Source organism: Colletotrichum karsti (genome assembly GCF_011947395.1).
Source record: "Colletotrichum karsti strain CkLH20 chromosome Unknown Scaffold16, whole genome shotgun sequence".
Taxonomy (NCBI): domain Eukaryota; kingdom Fungi; phylum Ascomycota; class Sordariomycetes; order Glomerellales; family Glomerellaceae; genus Colletotrichum; species Colletotrichum karsti.
The window spans coordinates 114251-130547 of record NW_024065916.1 but is presented as its reverse complement, the minus strand read 5'-3'; the positions used below and the strand labels follow the sequence as shown (position 1 = coordinate 130547).

Sequence of the window (16297 nt, the reverse complement as noted above, 5' to 3'; positions counted from 1 at the left end):
AATTCCACGATCACAGTCCTTCAGTCGGAGCTCCTCTCTTTTTCACCCTTCACAATGCAGCTCTCGGTCCCCTTCAGGTCGGCCGAGCCATCGTCTGGCATCGACACAATCAGAAAGCGCTGAGTCAAGGCATTCGCGTTTGTCCGGGGAGTTCAAGCAATGCTGTAAGCAGACCCGGCGAGGGTATACAGCTTCAGAGTTCTTCGGTTAACAAGTTCATCTACAGTTGCCTTCCCTCAGATGTCGAGCCCCGAGTCGTGGACCAAACCAGGAACCCGAATCACTGTCTGCGGACACATCGGTCGAAAGAGAAAGGTCGGCAAGAAGCTCATCTTCGCCCACTTGGAGCGCAATGGAGAGCAAATTGGACAGATCTGCGCAAAGGACGAGGCTTCCGCTATGCTGAACGACATTCGTCAATTCAGCGCGGTCCTCGTTTCGGGTGTTGTGACAGATGCCTCCAGCGCAAAACGATTCGAGATTGATATGGAATCAATACAATACCTCAACCCGTTCCCCAAAGACATCATTATCGGCCCGGATACGGTCTTCCCCGCGGAGCAGCGTCATTTGCAACTCCGTTTTCACAATGAGCTCAGAGAGAGACTGCGTTTCCGTGCGCAGCTCAAGTCGTCACTTGGGCACGCCATGGTGGACCGCGACTTCATGGACGTCGAGACTCCGATCCTGTTCAAGTCCACATCCGAAGGAGCGAGGGAGTTTATCGTGCCCACGCGCCGTAGAAAGTATGCTTACGCTCTCCCTCAAAGCCCACAGCAATACAAACAGGTCTTGATGGCATCTGGCATGTCGGGTTACTACCAGTTTGCGCGATGCTTCCGCGACGAGGATCACCGCGCGGACCGCCAGCCCGAGTTTACCCAGGTTTGTGTGTCTCGCCGTCCGCGCAGATCTTTGGCTGACGTCCTGGCAGCTCGACATGGAAAAGTCGTTCGCGACGGGCGAGACTATCATGAAAGACGTCGAATACATTGTCGGACAGGCATGGCAGGCTATGCGAGAGCAATACGTAATGGAGGTCGGAGAAGATTCGTTCGCACCAATTAGGAAAGCCTCGCTCGAGGTAGGCACTTTTCTCACATCATTAAGCCGGCCAAGACTAATGTAGAGCAGAACTGGGAGCAAAGCGTCCAAGACAGCGCCAAAGACGGTGCCACAGCACCAATTTACCAAGAATACCCCGCCATCTCAACACCATTCCTGAGGATGAAGTACACAGACTGCATGGATCAATATGGATCCGACAAGCCAGACCTACGAATTCCCAATAGGGTCAGTTTTGTCCCATGCGCTCTGCTCGTTCTTCGACTAACGCTACCCAGATCTGCCGCGTCGATGAGCACCTCGACAAGCACTTCGTCAGCATGATCACCTACCTCGAATCTCCCATCGTCGAGGCCTGGAAATTCAGCCCGCATAGCGACATAGGAAAGGCCGAGGTCTCGGAGTTCGTGACCAAGTTCATGCAATCCATCCCTCAAAGACTCTCCAAGAACCCCGATGGCGCCCCGACCGCCCTCATCTTCGACAGCAGCAAGCCCCAAAACGGCTTCTCATCCCTCGGCCCCGGAGGCCTCGACAGCATCCTCCCCTTCCTCCCCGAAGACGCGGGCTTCTCAGACCTGCAGAACGGCGACGTCGTCTTCTTCCAAGCGCGCAAGGACCAGCCTCAGCAGGGCGGCTCGACGAAGCTCGGCGAAGCCAGAATCGCCTTCTACCACGCGGCCGTCGAGGCCGGCCTCATCGACAGAGACGACTCGTTCAAGTTCCTCTGGGTCACCGACTTCCCCATGTTCACCCCCGAGGAGGAGGGCGACGTCGGCCAGGGCGGCGAGTCGGGCTTCTCGGCGACCCACCACCCCTTCACGGCGCCGCACTCCGAGGAGGACTTTGAGCTCCTGTTCACGGACCCGCTCAAGGCCAAGGCGGACCACTACGACCTCGTGCTCAACGGCGTGGAGCTCGGCGGCGGCAGCCGGCGTATCCACATCGCGGCGGTCCAGGACTTCATCTTTCGGCAGATCCTCAAGATGAGCGAGGACAAGGTCAAGGAGTTCTCGCACCTGCTCAAGGCGCTCCACGCCGGGTGCCCGCCGCACGCCGGCTTCGCCATCGGGTTTGATCGCTTTGTGGCCGTGCTGAGCGGCGCGTCTTCTGTTCGGGACGTCATCGCGTTCCCCAAGAACAACAACGGCGTTGACGAGTTCGCCGGAGGCCCCAGTAAGATTACGGCCGACCAGTTGAAGAACTATCATCTGCTTTTCCGCCAAGCATCTAAAGAGACATGAGTCGCAACCCCTTCAACATGTTGCCAGCCGCCTATGTAAACGTAGATCCTGTAAAATATGTATCAACACCAAGTGAAATGCCGGATGGAAAGCACGACTCAATAGAACTACGCCTATACGACCAACATGATAGCCATTGCTTCTGATGCTGCTAAATTTACTACCCGCGTTCGGCTGGTGGCAAAGCAGGTGTCACTACCTATTCACAATGACCACAAGAATGAGCTTGAACGTGATTACAATTTCGTCGGTTATACGCTCCTAATAACACATAACGAGAACCTCCACCACCATATCCTTCCTTAACAATTCATCAACTCCCAAGGTACCTGCTTACGACCTCTTCCACTGCCCCGCGTCCTCCGCGCCCTTGCCGACCGAGTTCAGCGCATTCTGCAGACCCCCGCCGAGGTTGCCGATCCCGTCGCCGACAGGCCGCCCCGCGGAGCCGCCCGCGCTGGAGATGGTGTCACCGACGCCCTTGGTCGCGGCGCCCGTGACGTTGCCGACGGTGCGCGTCACGCCGCCGACGGTGTTGCCGAGTGTGGAGGTGACGAACTTGGCGGCGCCCGTGACGCCGTTGTTCTGGTCGTTGTTTCCGACGGGCATTTTGAGGTGGTGCTTGTTTGGTTTGTTGTAGTGTGTGTGGGAAGACGAGGATGAGGATGAGGATGAGGATACGAGTTTGTTAATGAGGGGGAGGTCTTTTAGTTTTGTGTTTTTGTCGATCATGCGAGAGTTGCTTTCTCGTAAAGTTGGACAATGTCTTTCTTTATGGATCGACAAGGTGGCGATGGCGACGGTGGCTTGACCTCATCTTATATCCAGCAGGTGTTGTTGAGGTGCAGGAAGGAGTGGCCGGTGACGTCACAGCTCGTCGAGGTGCGCGGGAAGGGGGACATCCCTGCCCTCGCTGCGAAAGCTGTTTCGCGGGCCTGATCGCACCTATCAAAGCCTCACCATTGTCGCTGAGACCCCCGCAGCTCTTGACATCACAGCACAGGCGGGCTCTCAAACAAGGGGGGAAGGATCTCTTTTTCTTCCGTCCTGTTGGGGGTCGTCTGACGACATAGGTATGTTCCGGCTGCCGAGGGGCGCCTGTTGAGCTGACGTTTGTTTGGGTGACTCCCCGACCAACGGACGAATCCTGTGTTCGCGGGATGACGACGAGTAAGGTTTATGTTTTTGTTTCGAGGCTTCGAGGCTGGTGTACTCGGGCATTTGAGGCAGTGCTGGGCAAGGCATTGAAGCTGACAGCGATGCCTTGTGTAAGCGCCTGAATAATTCTGGTCTTTTCTTCTGATGATGACAGAATTAGGCTGAGGTATACTGTGAACTCTCTTCCATCCGATCGTGTCGTGAATACTAGCAGCTTCAGAGACTCATCAGCTACACACTCAGCATTCGATCCGATCCTCGATGATGGAGTCTTACTTGGTGCTGTCAGATCGGGTGAAAGAATTGAAACGGTTTAGAGATTTTCCGGGACTTGATACGAAGCACCTAGCCATATGATTTTAGGTGGTGCAGAGAAAATGAGTTCCTCGGTGTCAACAGTAGAAACCCGGATCACTTCGTCTTTCGCACCTTCCAGACCGGGAAATCGGAACCTCCACAGCACACCGTGAAGCCCCGTGTTTGGGGCCCCACTTCCGGCCGAGTGCCCCGGTCCCCGTCCCGGCGTGCTTCGCCGACTCGCGCCTCTTGCACGCATGCAGTTGTTTTCCGAGATTAAGTCTTTGCCCCCGAATACTACTGAGCACACTCCGACAAGCTCCCGTTTCCTCCTAGGAAGTCGATGGGACTTCGATGTGAACTGAAACTGTTGTTCTACCGCCGCGGCTCCGGTTTGACACCGCTTGGAGGGCCGGTGGCAGAATGCAGCAACTCGACAATACTGAGTGATTCAAAGAGCTCATAATAAACACCTCCGCTTCGTACGTATCATTATGTGTATGAGAGCCCCAATAGTACTTCATCCGCTCGTTTCTCGACCTTCTCAAGCGCCTCCTGACAATCTACTCAATCAAGACGTCGTTGATCTTGCGGCTTGGACTTTTGTTCTCATTGTCCCCTTCCTTACGTTCTCAGCGTCTTGACATAACTCAGTATATTGACCACACGGTTCTTTCACGCAGTCTTCTGATGAAGTATAAGTACCCTGGTATTCCCAAAACCACATATCTGGGTGCAACCGCCTTAAACCGTGACACCAGGCGCCTGTGCCCATGTGATTGACGACGGGATGATCAAACTTATTCCGGTGAAGTGCTTACTGTTACCACCGTATTTTTGAATATACTCTCAATCACTCTCTGCGAGGCGATTCTGCCGCTGGGCTCCGCTGTCGTTGCTTGGAAAGTATTCTATGAGGTGCAAGGCAGAGAGTCAAACTGAGCTATATGTGGCGTGAAAGGGCTGCCCGGCTCTGAATGCGCTTTGCGGCGGTTTCCCCATGCTTGTTTCACGGCATTACCACCCGAACAGACAATGCTGTGACCCATGATATCTCTTGATGGACTAGGGTATATATAGATGACTACGCAGGCACCCAAGTAGCAGGAAGACTTTTGCATGTTTGTGCTGGCTCTAATGGTATATATTGAGGCTCGTTCTGACATGTACTGGCCCGTCGACCAGTCGACTGTTGCGTCGGGCCCTTAGAGCCCACCTAGCTTGGTATCTTCATACGCTTCATCGAATCGGCAGAGACAGAGCTAGGAACACGATCATACGATGCTTGTCGCGTCAATGAAGCTAACATGGAACGCTTAGCGAAACGTGTTTGCGTCTCTATCTCTCATCATCACCGCTCGGGACATATTCTGTGAGGAATAATCGACCCACATGAATTCTGAAAAACACATTCTTAAACTTCAACCTAGAAGAGAACCTTGCAATAATGTTTGGTAGAAGGCTTCAAGTCCAAGTTGGCACCTTTAAATAGTAGATTAAAGCACTTTGAAGCCCGGGATTTTGTTTAATCATCTCTCTCGGTGGACTTTTGGGAAGGAAAGATTGGCTACTTAAGGCTTTGGACTTCTCATGGGTGCAGCATCCAAACCGCCTCATCACTGCCGGTCTCGAAGTCACATCCCAATGCTAGAAAGACACCATCTATGCATTCCGATTCCCCAGTTGATAGGTATATAAGTCGAAGCTAACCTCAAACGTAACCCTCTGGGAACAAAGTAGGTCAGAAATGGCGTGGGCGATGGTATTTGCAAGTTCGAAGCAGGTTACCTGTTTGGACTTGACGACGACGTGTCCATGTTGGCCGTGCGGTAGGTCCCGTCGGCTTTCAATTCGAGATGTTGCCCGTCATCAAGACTCGTGGCTTATCCCGTCATGTATCAACGGATAGAGGGGTTTGAAGCGAGAAGTCCTGGGACGAGATTCGGTCGTCAACAACTCTGGTGAAATCGAGATTGTCGGGTGACCATCTAGGACCATGCCTGTCGACTATGAGACCAACAGCAGACTTCGCGGCACGGAGAATTTTGGAACATTGTCGCCATGCAATTCTTTTTGAGTTGTTGGGTAAACTTATATACCTCACCCGTTCAACTGACGATGATGCTCTTCCTCAAAGCCTGATTTAGCTCCGCGAACTGTCCTGTCTACCCGAATCATCTGAGACCGGCTCCATGGACTAGTTGAGCCACAAAAGAAAGGGCTCAGTCAGCCGTGCTCTGTTGCCATCTTCATATTCGACAGCTTGAGAACGTCATAGTAGAAATCTTTCGCAGTGATGCAGGATATGCTGATCATCCAGTCAACTAAGAAGGAATTCGACTGGCAGATATAACTGGCGGTTGTTATGACTTACGACACTGATCATAACACAAGCACAGCCGCATCTTGGCTTTCGAAACATCGTCTTTCTTGGTCATCTTTGTCCAGGGTGTATTCGGCAGAGCACTAATCATGGCATAACGATGCCGATCTTCGAAAATCGTCGTCTTTTGTAGCTTCTACATTGTTCGAGCAACGTACTGAACTTCTAATAATCCCCAACCACTCATGAAGCCGAGCATGCGGTGTCTTCAGGGTTGTTCAAAATTCAAAATAGTTGACGGAAAACGCAGACTTTATACCATGACTCATCTTCGACGTTGTACTGCAAACGACTGGAGAAGCCGAAATGCGAAAGCATCCGTGTCGTGACTCTCGCTCGCATCCCTACCACTTGTCATACAGTCCACATTCCACAACATACCGTTGGCAACGCCACGGACAACTCGAATGTGGCTCGATAATGATACAGTTTGGGATTGAAGAAAATTGGAAGATGATGCGATAATGTTGGTGTTGTAGAATTAAGTCGGCTTGGTTCATCTCTGCCTCGCCCGCAAGATGTTGGCAATCGAGCAAGCACTTGAGGTACCATGACAAGCTGTCGGCCGAAGCCAAATGTTTTGAGATAACCTGAAGTAAGTGTGACTCGCAATCCCATCGTACTCAATGAGCTGGCGCATCAGCTGTTGCCGCCGACAACGGACTTGGCTATTTACCTTTCTAGCCTGACAAGGCTTCATTGACGTCACGAAATCAGAATTCCAAATACTGGAGATTGATTGATAAGATGAAAGATCGTCAACAGTCGAGTGAGAACCCTTGTGGATGTCGGGGCCGAGCCCGGAATTCGAGAACGAGCAGACGTTCCGCTCGGAAATATGTCGCTCGGGCGAGCCTCGGTAAGTGGGTCGCAATTTGGCATCGAGACCCGGGACTCGGCGCTTAAGTAATCCATCGATGCCGGCCCTCCGATCACGCATTTCGCTGCAGACCGGCTTGCGTCGCCTCCTGTGGTCCCTGAATCGCGCCGCCGCCCGAAAAATTCTGGAATCCACCATCAGAGAGACAAATCCCGGCAACCATTAGAAATCCAACTGCAGCACCAGCTACGATTCCCACTCCGAACCAGTCGCCGTCCACTCAGAGGCCGTCCCGGGAGGATCTTTAGATAGTACATTGGTGGTGGCAGGAGCAAGATATCGTCAACGATAGCGCGCAAAGAGGTGCTGGACTTGCCACGAGCTGATTGGAAGCAAAGCCCGTCTCCTCCGTCTGCGTGTTTCGTTGTTGCCCCTCCACCGACGGAGGACCCCCCCTTCCGCCCCCCTCTTGTGTCTCTTTTTTCCCTTTTTAAAGATACCCCGCCATTTTTGGAGAGGATACTGCGTGTTCCGAACGCGCATATCACCGTCAAACTGTTCTCTTCAACCATCCGACGAACACTTCTTCGCTCCAGCGCGACCGGCCTGTCATTTGCAGCAGCCACTACCACCTTGAAAAAGAACACTGCCAATCCATCCGAATTGAAGACGAGTGCCCGCAACATGCATTCCAAGGTCGTCAGTACGTCACCCAACCTCTACGGCCCCTCTTCCCCTCACCTCTGGACTCACGATGGCTTCATCCTCAATGCGACTTCATGCTAACAGGCCTTCTTCGCAGTCATCGGCTCCGGCCCTGCCGCGCACACCGCCGCCGTCTACCTGGCGCGTGCCGAGCTCAAGCCCGTCCTCTATGAAGGCTTCATGGCCAACGGTATCGCCGCCGGTGGTCAGCTCACCACCACCACCGACGTCGAGAACTTCCCCGGCTTCCCCGAGGGCGTCATGGGCGGCGAGCTCATGGAGAAGATGAAGGCCCAGTCCGCACGCTTCGGCACCGAGATCATCACCGACACCGTCGCCAACCTCGACCTCTCCTCCCGCCCCTTCAAGTACTCGACCGAGTTCTCCCCCTCCGAGACCCACACCGCCGACGCCATCATCCTGGCCACCGGCGCCTCCGCCCGCCGCCTCAACCTCCCCGGAGAGGACAAGTACTGGCAGAACGGTGTCTCCGCCTGCGCTGTCTGCGACGGCGCCGTCCCCATCTTCCGCAACAAGCCCCTCTTCGTCATCGGTGGTGGTGACTCCGCCGCCGAGGAGGCCATGTTCCTGACAAAGTACGCCAGCCACGTCACCGTCCTCGTCCGCCGCGACGTCCTCCGCGCCTCCCAGATCATGGCCAAGCGCCTGCTCGCCCACCCCAAGGTCACCGTCCGCTGGAACTCGGTCGGCTCCGAGATCAAGGGCGGCGCCGACGGCCTCATGAGCCACCTCGTCGTCAAGGACACCGTCACCGGCAAGGAGGAGGAGCTCGAGGCCAACGGCCTTTTCTACGCCATCGGCCACGAGCCCGCCACCACCCTCGTCAAGGGCCAGCTCGACACCGACGCCGAGGGCTACATCGTCACCAAGCCCGGCACCCCGCTGACCAGCGTCGAGGGTGTCTTCGCCGCCGGTGACGTCCAGGACAAGAGATACAGACAAGCTATTACCAGTGCAGGTGAGTTCATGTCCCATCGGCAGTCTGTGGACTGCTGCGCCCTCGTGAGGATCACATGTGCTGACAATTGTGATTCCCAGGATCCGGCTGCATGGCCGCCTTGGACGCCGAGAAGTACATCGCCGAGCTGGAGGACGGCGACCCCAAGGACAACAAGCAATGACTCGATCATCATCTTTGAGCCGCATATATCAGCGTCTTATGAACAATAGACGCCCCTAGACATATAGACGAGGAAGGGTTGAGAGAGACCTAAAAAATAGACTTTTGATTTTCAAGCGCAAACATGGGTTGGCCGCTCGGAGCCAGGTCCGAGGCACCGAAGCTGGGTCTCGGAGATATATCCCACCCTTCGATCGAGACATTTTTACGTATGGCCCGGCCGGGCTTTCCCGGACCTTGCAGCAATCGTCCACGCCCAACCATTGGAACACCTCTCCGTTGCCAATCGTCGGCAGCGGCGGCGAGCGGCGACGGGGGATGGCTGGGGGGATGGCCAGGGGATCGGACGCTTCTTCACACCTGTGGTTTTCTTCTTTAAGCCACCTAAGCGCCCCTCCCTCCTCATCACCCTTGGGCCGCCGTCGTCGCCATAAAATCAAGTGTCATGTCGTCCCAACTTCCCACATCTGGGTCCCCCCAAGTCTTTCTTCGACCACTCCTCCCCCTCAGACACCTCTGGGCTTTCGTCCAAAGCTACCTACGGACAGCTTCGACCCCCCACATGGAGCTTAAAAATAAGCCCGAAGTCAGGCCCAGATGCAATGCCAGCGCACGCTAATAGCACATCTCATTCGCCTCGCTTGGCCCACGACAGAACCACACGGTCTTCCCCATCCGCCCGTGCTGCTCTCTGCCTTGCTCCTGCTCTGCCCTGCCCACTTTGCCTTGCCGTCGTGCCTCGCAGAATGGAGTTCTCCATGTGCGTTCGTTGGTCCCTCGGTGCTGCGCGATTGCGTGTGGCGTCCCAGTCCCAGTCCCCGACTGTGTCCCTACCCAAAGGCATTGACAGCACGACGGGCCCGAGTCGTATGTGTATGTGTGTATGCGTGTAGGTTGTGTGTATGAGTAAGTATCCCGCCGTCCGTGTCGTGGGCTGTTTTTGTTGTTGAGAGGTACCTTCACCCAAGAAGGGCGGGGTAAACGACAAGCGTATCGTTTCAAAACACGCATCGCCGTGAATCACTGATCAGCCCATGTGTGCCGGACGGCGGGCACCAGCAAAGTTTCCTCATGTAATACACGACCACGACCACGAAATTCACCTTTCCCATCTCCACCCGGCCGCTAGATGGTTCTTTAAATGCTCCGGCCGCCCCCCCCCCTCTCCTCTGCCTCGCCGTCCCCTCCCCGGAGAGTCCTTTGATCCATCGGTGAAAGTCCGTCTTTTCATGAAATTGAACACCCGCCCATCCGGAGTCGAATAGGGAGTTCTCTCTGTCTTCCAACACAACGAGATTCCAACATGCCGAGCAACAAGGGGTACACGTACAAGAGCTCTGGGAGTAACACACAGGTACATATTCATCTCCAACACCAACGATTCCGCCCAAAACTCTATTTCGTCTTGCCGAGGTCTGAAAGAGACTATCGTTCGTCGATATGCTCACATCGAAGGGACAGGGCAAACAATACGCTCCTCGAGATCCCGGCGGCAGCAGCTCTTCAGAAGAGCACTCATACCATTATTCCAACATGTAAGCCCCGACCCTCACACCCACGAATATGGAAGCGCCGCAAGAAGGGCGAGAAGGGTGGATTGGAGCAACGAGGGAGGCGCATAGAGGTATGAAGGAGAAAGCTGATCGGGGTTTCGGGAAATCCGCGCAGAAACGGCTCGTATTACTACGTCGACTCGAAAAGCGGCAACAAATATTACAACGACGGCAACGGCGGCTCCTCGACGATCACTACGGCCAGTGGGTACCGGACGTGCTCCGGATACGGCAAGAAGTGAGTACCCCCAAGCAAGCTCTCTCTGGGTTGAAGAATATCTTTAGCGGATGAGGGGGAGGGGCAAAGCACCGGCAAGCCTGCGCTTGCTTGGGACTGGCGTGGGGGGTGTTTTGGCTGGTCTTCTTTTTACGTGATGAACAGAGATGTGCTGACCTTTGCTTGTTTTTTTGTTTGTCTAGCGTTGGTATGAAATGATTTGACGACGACGGGATGTGACATGGTGTTGGGACAGGCGGGCGGGGATATCACTTTCGGGCAGGCTTGCTTCCGTGTTTGTTCTTTGGAGAAATGCTATGATGCTATGATTGGGAAGGGGGAGGTTTCTTGTGTTGTTTTTTCGCATATACCAGGCGCAGAACATGATTTTCACCGTTTGATTTTCTCTCGTCGTTCCCTCACGTCGCGAGTTCTTAAAGTGAAGGGTATCCCACCGGATGGATGTCCGCGATGGAAGGATGCAGCTGAGCCCCCCCTCCCATCACACTCCATCCCGATTGCGACCCGGGATGTTCTGCAGCTCTCATGCAAACGAGCCAACTTCCAAGCTTTTGTTCGCATGCCAATTGCGACACACTTGATGCTCAAGTTTGATAGTGTCTTACGGACAAACAGTCTCTCCGTTCGAGGCCCTTCCCCCCTTCCCGGGTTGATGCCGACGTGGATCGCAGGTACGCATGTCCTCGTGAGATGTGATCTAGATATACCAGGATAGCCCCTGTCGCATCTCACGATAGCGTCAAGCGTGCCGTCGGGGGCCAGGACGCCGCCGCCAGACCCAGATTGTGTCTCATTTGCGCGTTTTGCTCCTGCTTGTCTCCAGCATGCTTTCTTTTTTTTTCCTACCTCCCTTGCGTGAATTTCTCGCTTGCGTTTTCCGCCGGGGCGTAAAACGTCTTCCCTGCTGGAGAGCTTGCCCCTGCACGAGAGAGCTCTCCCCCCCGCTTCCAAACGGTCACAACACAAGCAAATTGATTGCGATGCGGGGTGAATGAGGCAGGCGGGATGGGAGTTAGGGAGGCGGCCTTGATCCCTTTAAAACGTCACTCTTTCGACGTCGACCTTCTTCCGGCTTCGTATTTATATCCATCACACTCGCACCCAATCGCACTTACACAGAAACTTCACTTCCATCTACACCCAAATCCTCATCCACATTCACAAGAACAGCAGTCAAGATGCCTAGCAACCAGGGATTCACGTACAAGAGCTCCGGCACCAACAACGACGTAGGCCATCCCGAAACCCCTTCAACTAAGCTGCACTCAACGAGTAACTAACAACCGTCACAGGGCAACCACTACTGCGCCCGCGACTACGGCAGCAGCGCCTCCAACCAGAACTCGTACCACTACTCCAACACGTAAGACCAACTCCCCGACGACCGGACTGCCACCGGGCGTGATCTCAGAGACTTCGTGAGACTGACTCCTTTCGACGAAACAGGGACGGTTCTTACTACTACTCCAACCCCAACGGCAGCACCTACCACAACAACGGCCAGGGCGGCTCGACCTACACCTCGCCCAGCGGCGACAAGACCCAGTCCGGCTACGGCGGTTCGGGAAAGCAGTAGATGTCGTTGGTGCCTGCTTCGACTTGAGACGGCCGAGGGATGGGGTGAGCTGTGGCGAGGGTAGAGGGGAAGTTGGTCGTTGATGCACGAGGGTTGAACACGACCCAGGCAGCTCTTCTCCTGGGGTTGTCAGTTTCGTGGCAGTAGGATCTGCTAGGAGAATACAAAAACATACTCATTCCTGTATGGTGCGATGATTGCGTGACTGTACTATTGGCGTAGGCGTCCATGTCTCTCCCACCCTGGCTATCAGATACTGCGAGAAGACGGTCCCAAAAATATTGAACTTGCCCCCGTTGTTGACAGTACAGGAAAATGTTATCATCCATTGATCGAACGCTCAAGTCTATTAACATCATTTAATATACGTCTACCAGTCGCCCCTATATACACACAACTCCACCCAATTCTCGATCATACGTCCAGTCCGGAAACGACAACAGCGCTGACAAAGTCCTTCGGGTGGCCCTGGGTATCCGATACTCCCGTGCCATTCTTCAGATAGCAGTACTCTCCTGGAGTCTTGATCATGGCCACGGACCGACAGAAGCCCCCCTTCCCGACGTTGCCGTTGCTCAGGTTGAGGTAGTACGCCTGGTTGTGCGCCGCGCAGAGCGTCATGCACTCGTCGAACGTCGAGACGTACGCCTTCAGGATGTCGTAGATCCCCGGGTTGCCATACGCCGCGCCGGAGGGGTAGTTGACCTCGCACAGCTGGCGGAAAGTCTGGCCCGCGCCGGAGCTGAGGCCCATGGCCTCGCCCGAGGCGTCGGTGGGCGTGAAGTTCGTCGAGTTGATCTTGGGGCAGCCGCCGTCGGTGGGGGCGGGGAGGACGCCGCCGGAGGCTCGGGGTGTTGCTGAGGTTGCGGTTGCGGATGTTGTTGCTGAGGGGTTCGAGGTTATAGAGAGTGCAGAGGTTGCGGTTGGGTCAGATTGGGCGTCTGGTGAGACGGAGCTGATAGAAAGTCAGTAATGGTGAGGTGATGCTGCAAGGCTAGGGATGTACTGACCTCGACGAGGCATTGGCCTTCTGGGTAATGAGCCCACCCGCGACACCACCCGCGAGCCCGGCCGCTACTATGATCACCAGGCCAATGACGACGGCCCAGAAGACGGGCACGGCGAGGCCGAGGATGCGTCGTTTCTCATTCGGCGGGGGCAGTGGCGGGGATTCGGGGTCGGGGGGCACGGCGTACAGCTGACTTTCCAACCATTTCGAATCCAGGCCGGGAGTCTGCGATCCAGGACTCTGTACCCCGGGGACCAGCGTCGCTGGGCTCTGGACCGCGGAACATTGCCCGACGGGGCTTTGCAGGTCGGCATGCGTTGTGTACGGGATAGGTGCGGTGGACCATGGGGCTGGTTCCAAGCCGGGCTGGTCGTCGAAGAGATTCTTCTTCTTCTCCCCCGACTCATCCTGGACATTCTTCGGCGTTGTCAGGGGAGGCTGCCGCAAGGACTTGGGGGACTGAGGCGGCGGCGAGGATGATGTTTGAGACGATTGGGGTCGGCCATCCTGGTCTGGAGGTTGTAGCTGCTGCAGCTTGAGCTGTTGCTCTTGTTTTTGCCGGTGCCACTCGAGCTGCTGCTGGTGGTATTGGGACTCGTGGTCGTCCATTCCGTCGCGTCACGGAGCTTCGGGACTGAAGCTGATCTTGTACGTAGGAAACTAACAAGGTCTGGGATGGATGTCAAGCGCGCCCAGCGAAGGGGTTGACAGGGAGTACAGGGCAGCGAAACTGTGCAGACACCCGGAAAAGGAGAAGAAGGTGAAGATTCGGGAGTGTTCAGGATCTTAAAACAGGGATCGACGGCGGCCACGATGGCAGGAAACGCCTTATTCTATTCACGGTGCCAAGCGGCATTTTGGCTCTTGACTAGCCATCCATACGTACGGCACGGCTATGGGCTTCCCATGCTGAGATAAGTGCAACTCAGTCCCATTGCCGAAAGAGACGGGTATCCCCGAACGGGACTGAAGCGAAGCGTTTATCTTCCCACTTGGTCGAAGTTGGTGCTTATTTCTGCAGCGGTTCTGGCCAAACGGTCTTTGGACCCAGGCCAGAACGAGACTGAGCCCTGACCGAATCATTGATGACTATCACCTTACAAAGAAGCCGTGTCGTGGATAGCGCAACACTCGTTGTAAGCCGCACGATCTCGCGCCACGTAATTTGGCAAAGCGACAGTTGAGGGGAGGCTTCAGCCCTGAAGGGCGCTAGCGTAAGGGGGCATCTCTGAAGGGCCACCGTAACAGTTGCGTGTGGCTGGATGGCGGTGGTGTCAAGAGCAAATGCTGGCAGCGTCTGCAAGTAAACGCGCTGGGATGGAGCTTGAGAGTCGGTGATACCAGAGACGTGGTTCAGCGCGCGTCGTCGTCGAGGTATTCATGGTATGTTGTCGTGAGATTCTATAAAATTCGATTTCTGTTAGTAGCGATGTGTTGTACGAAGGTTACCAGTGGAAGCTTGGTGGGCAGCCTTCGCTGTTCCTAACACGATAAACATATATTAAAGCCTCGAGTTCCCTGGTGTAGTGTTCTTAGTTCGTGAGGGTATCTGCCGAGAAAAGAAGGGCCTGATATGGCGTTGGAAGTTGTCAGTTTGAAGTTTGGAACATGAAAGCCGCATTGTTAGCAACCGCAACGTGAGGTGGTAAGGTGCTCCATCCGAAGAGAGGTGATTGGTCGGCTCGTAAAACTGGAGAATCCAGCTCTAAATGCAATTAAACATATCCGCATAATAATTGTGCAAGCACAAACACTAATGTTCTGATGTTCATGTTCATTCAGTATGATCAAAAATTGATGGCCCCAGCGGGACTCTTCTACGCTGACGCCGTTTCTCTGCTCATGTCCTTTGTCTGGAAAACATACAGAGGATGGCCGGACGAGACCGTTGATCGCCAAGTCCAGATTTCCGCTGGATTGCCCTACCCGCCTGCTAGCTCCCGCTGATCTACTGAGACATTCTTTCGGTGAACTTGATCTACCTCCCGCTGTTGAAACCTGCGTCAATGGGAAAGCTCATGTCTGCCATGGACGCTGCTATCCAGCTCAGGCATCGATTGGCCGGAGACCTCCGCTGCCGGAACATAGTCTGTCTCCTGTTTGCCCCATGGGGACGGTGTGATGGTGTAGGGTTGCTGGCCGTACCCGGATTGTTGCTGGTAGCTCGCGGCGACTGCCTCCCGGGCCTTCTTCTTCTCGCGCAAGAGCATGATTGTCAACGCGGCCACCGCAATGGCCAGCGGCAGGCCGACGCCGATTCCAATCCCCGCCGCGGCTCCCGTCGATATTCCTGGACTGACCTGCGCGTCGGCTGGACATGTCGTGGTGCTGGCCTCCTCAGTCTCGATTTCCGTGCTGGACGCTTCAGTACCCGTGGCCGTCGCTGTCGCTGTCGCCGTCGCCGAAGCTGTGTCGTTCGCAAGATCCGTCTGCAGGGCTCGGTTCATCACCGCCCTGTATATGCCGGCGGTGAAGTTTTGCTTCGCGCAGTTGTCGAGGCTGCTACACGCGAAGACCTTGGAAGCGCATGCCCATACCGCGGCGTGCCGGCCAGGTACTGGTGAAGAGTCTGTCAGACATACTCACCAAGCGAGATGCGGTTCAACTTACTTCCGCCAACAATATCACTGGTGTGGCAAAACTCGGGGCATCCTGTCTTTTTGTACTCTTTGTCCGTACACCCGCCGCGATACCATGTCCCTTCGGTCGGTGAGAGGCAGAGGCCGTTGGTCATGCAGTAGTGGTTCGCGAAGCAGCATGCCGCGACCTCATTGCCAGAGGATATTGAACATGGCTGCAGAGCAGATGCCGTACTACCACTCGGCCAGTAGCACGTCTGGCCGAACGCCAAGGACACCAGCGAGACCGTCGCGAGCGCCCACTGCGTCAAATGCATCTTTCGCGGTTGGGTGGTCGATTCACAGACGTCGAGAGAAGAGAGCAGAGAAAACTACCCAGAACAACAGTGTCTGGGACACACACTGATAAATAGCGAGTTTGCCGTGCCGTGAGCGACGTTGCTTTTTCTCGGCATCAGCTCAGCTCACCTCCTGTGCTGTCCGCCTTCCCAGGCCGCGGAAGCACAATATTCTCCAGAATGGCGCAGAA

At 55.1% G+C, this 16297-nt stretch overlaps 6 protein-coding genes across 6 annotated transcripts; 3 read left to right on the top strand and 3 right to left on the bottom strand.

Moving 5' to 3' along the window:
* Window positions 1–240: 240 nt before the first annotated feature.
* On the top strand, window positions 241–2309 carry CkaCkLH20_05573 (tRNA synthetase class II; the record flags this gene model as incomplete). The annotated part of the gene is made up of 4 exons (XM_038888291.1): window positions 241–885; window positions 935–1084; window positions 1135–1293; window positions 1344–2309. The coding sequence occupies 4 exons, from the start codon at window positions 241–243 to the stop codon at window positions 2307–2309; spliced, it is 1920 nt and encodes a 639-aa protein (XP_038746188.1).
* A 333-nt stretch (window positions 2310–2642) lies between these two features.
* CkaCkLH20_05572 (uncharacterized protein) lies at window positions 2643–2918 on the bottom strand (the record flags this gene model as incomplete). Its single annotated transcript, XM_038888290.1, has 1 exon — window positions 2643–2918. The coding sequence occupies one exon, from the start codon at window positions 2916–2918 to the stop codon at window positions 2643–2645; it is 276 nt and encodes a 91-aa protein (XP_038746187.1).
* A 4604-nt stretch (window positions 2919–7522) lies between these two features.
* On the top strand, window positions 7523–8814 carry CkaCkLH20_05571 (thioredoxin reductase; the record flags this gene model as incomplete). Its single annotated transcript, XM_038888289.1, has 3 exons — window positions 7523–7670; window positions 7770–8651; window positions 8732–8814. The coding sequence occupies 3 exons, from the start codon at window positions 7523–7525 to the stop codon at window positions 8812–8814; spliced, it is 1113 nt and encodes a 370-aa protein (XP_038746186.1).
* A 2968-nt stretch (window positions 8815–11782) lies between these two features.
* On the top strand, window positions 11783–12180 carry CkaCkLH20_05570 (uncharacterized protein; the record flags this gene model as incomplete). The annotated part of the gene is made up of 3 exons (XM_038888288.1): window positions 11783–11833; window positions 11897–11967; window positions 12051–12180. The coding sequence occupies 3 exons, from the start codon at window positions 11783–11785 to the stop codon at window positions 12178–12180; spliced, it is 252 nt and encodes an 83-aa protein (XP_038746185.1).
* A 414-nt stretch (window positions 12181–12594) lies between these two features.
* CkaCkLH20_05569 (uncharacterized protein) lies at window positions 12595–13798 on the bottom strand (the record flags this gene model as incomplete). The annotated part of the gene is made up of 2 exons (XM_038888287.1): window positions 12595–13135; window positions 13191–13798. 2 exons carry the CDS (start codon window positions 13796–13798, stop codon window positions 12595–12597), a joined length of 1149 nt encoding a protein of 382 aa, XP_038746184.1.
* A 1394-nt stretch (window positions 13799–15192) lies between these two features.
* CkaCkLH20_05568 (uncharacterized protein) lies at window positions 15193–16085 on the bottom strand (the record flags this gene model as incomplete). The annotated part of the gene is made up of 2 exons (XM_038888286.1): window positions 15193–15746; window positions 15800–16085. The coding sequence occupies 2 exons, from the start codon at window positions 16083–16085 to the stop codon at window positions 15193–15195; spliced, it is 840 nt and encodes a 279-aa protein (XP_038746183.1).
* Between the last annotated feature and the right edge of the window lie 212 nt (window positions 16086–16297).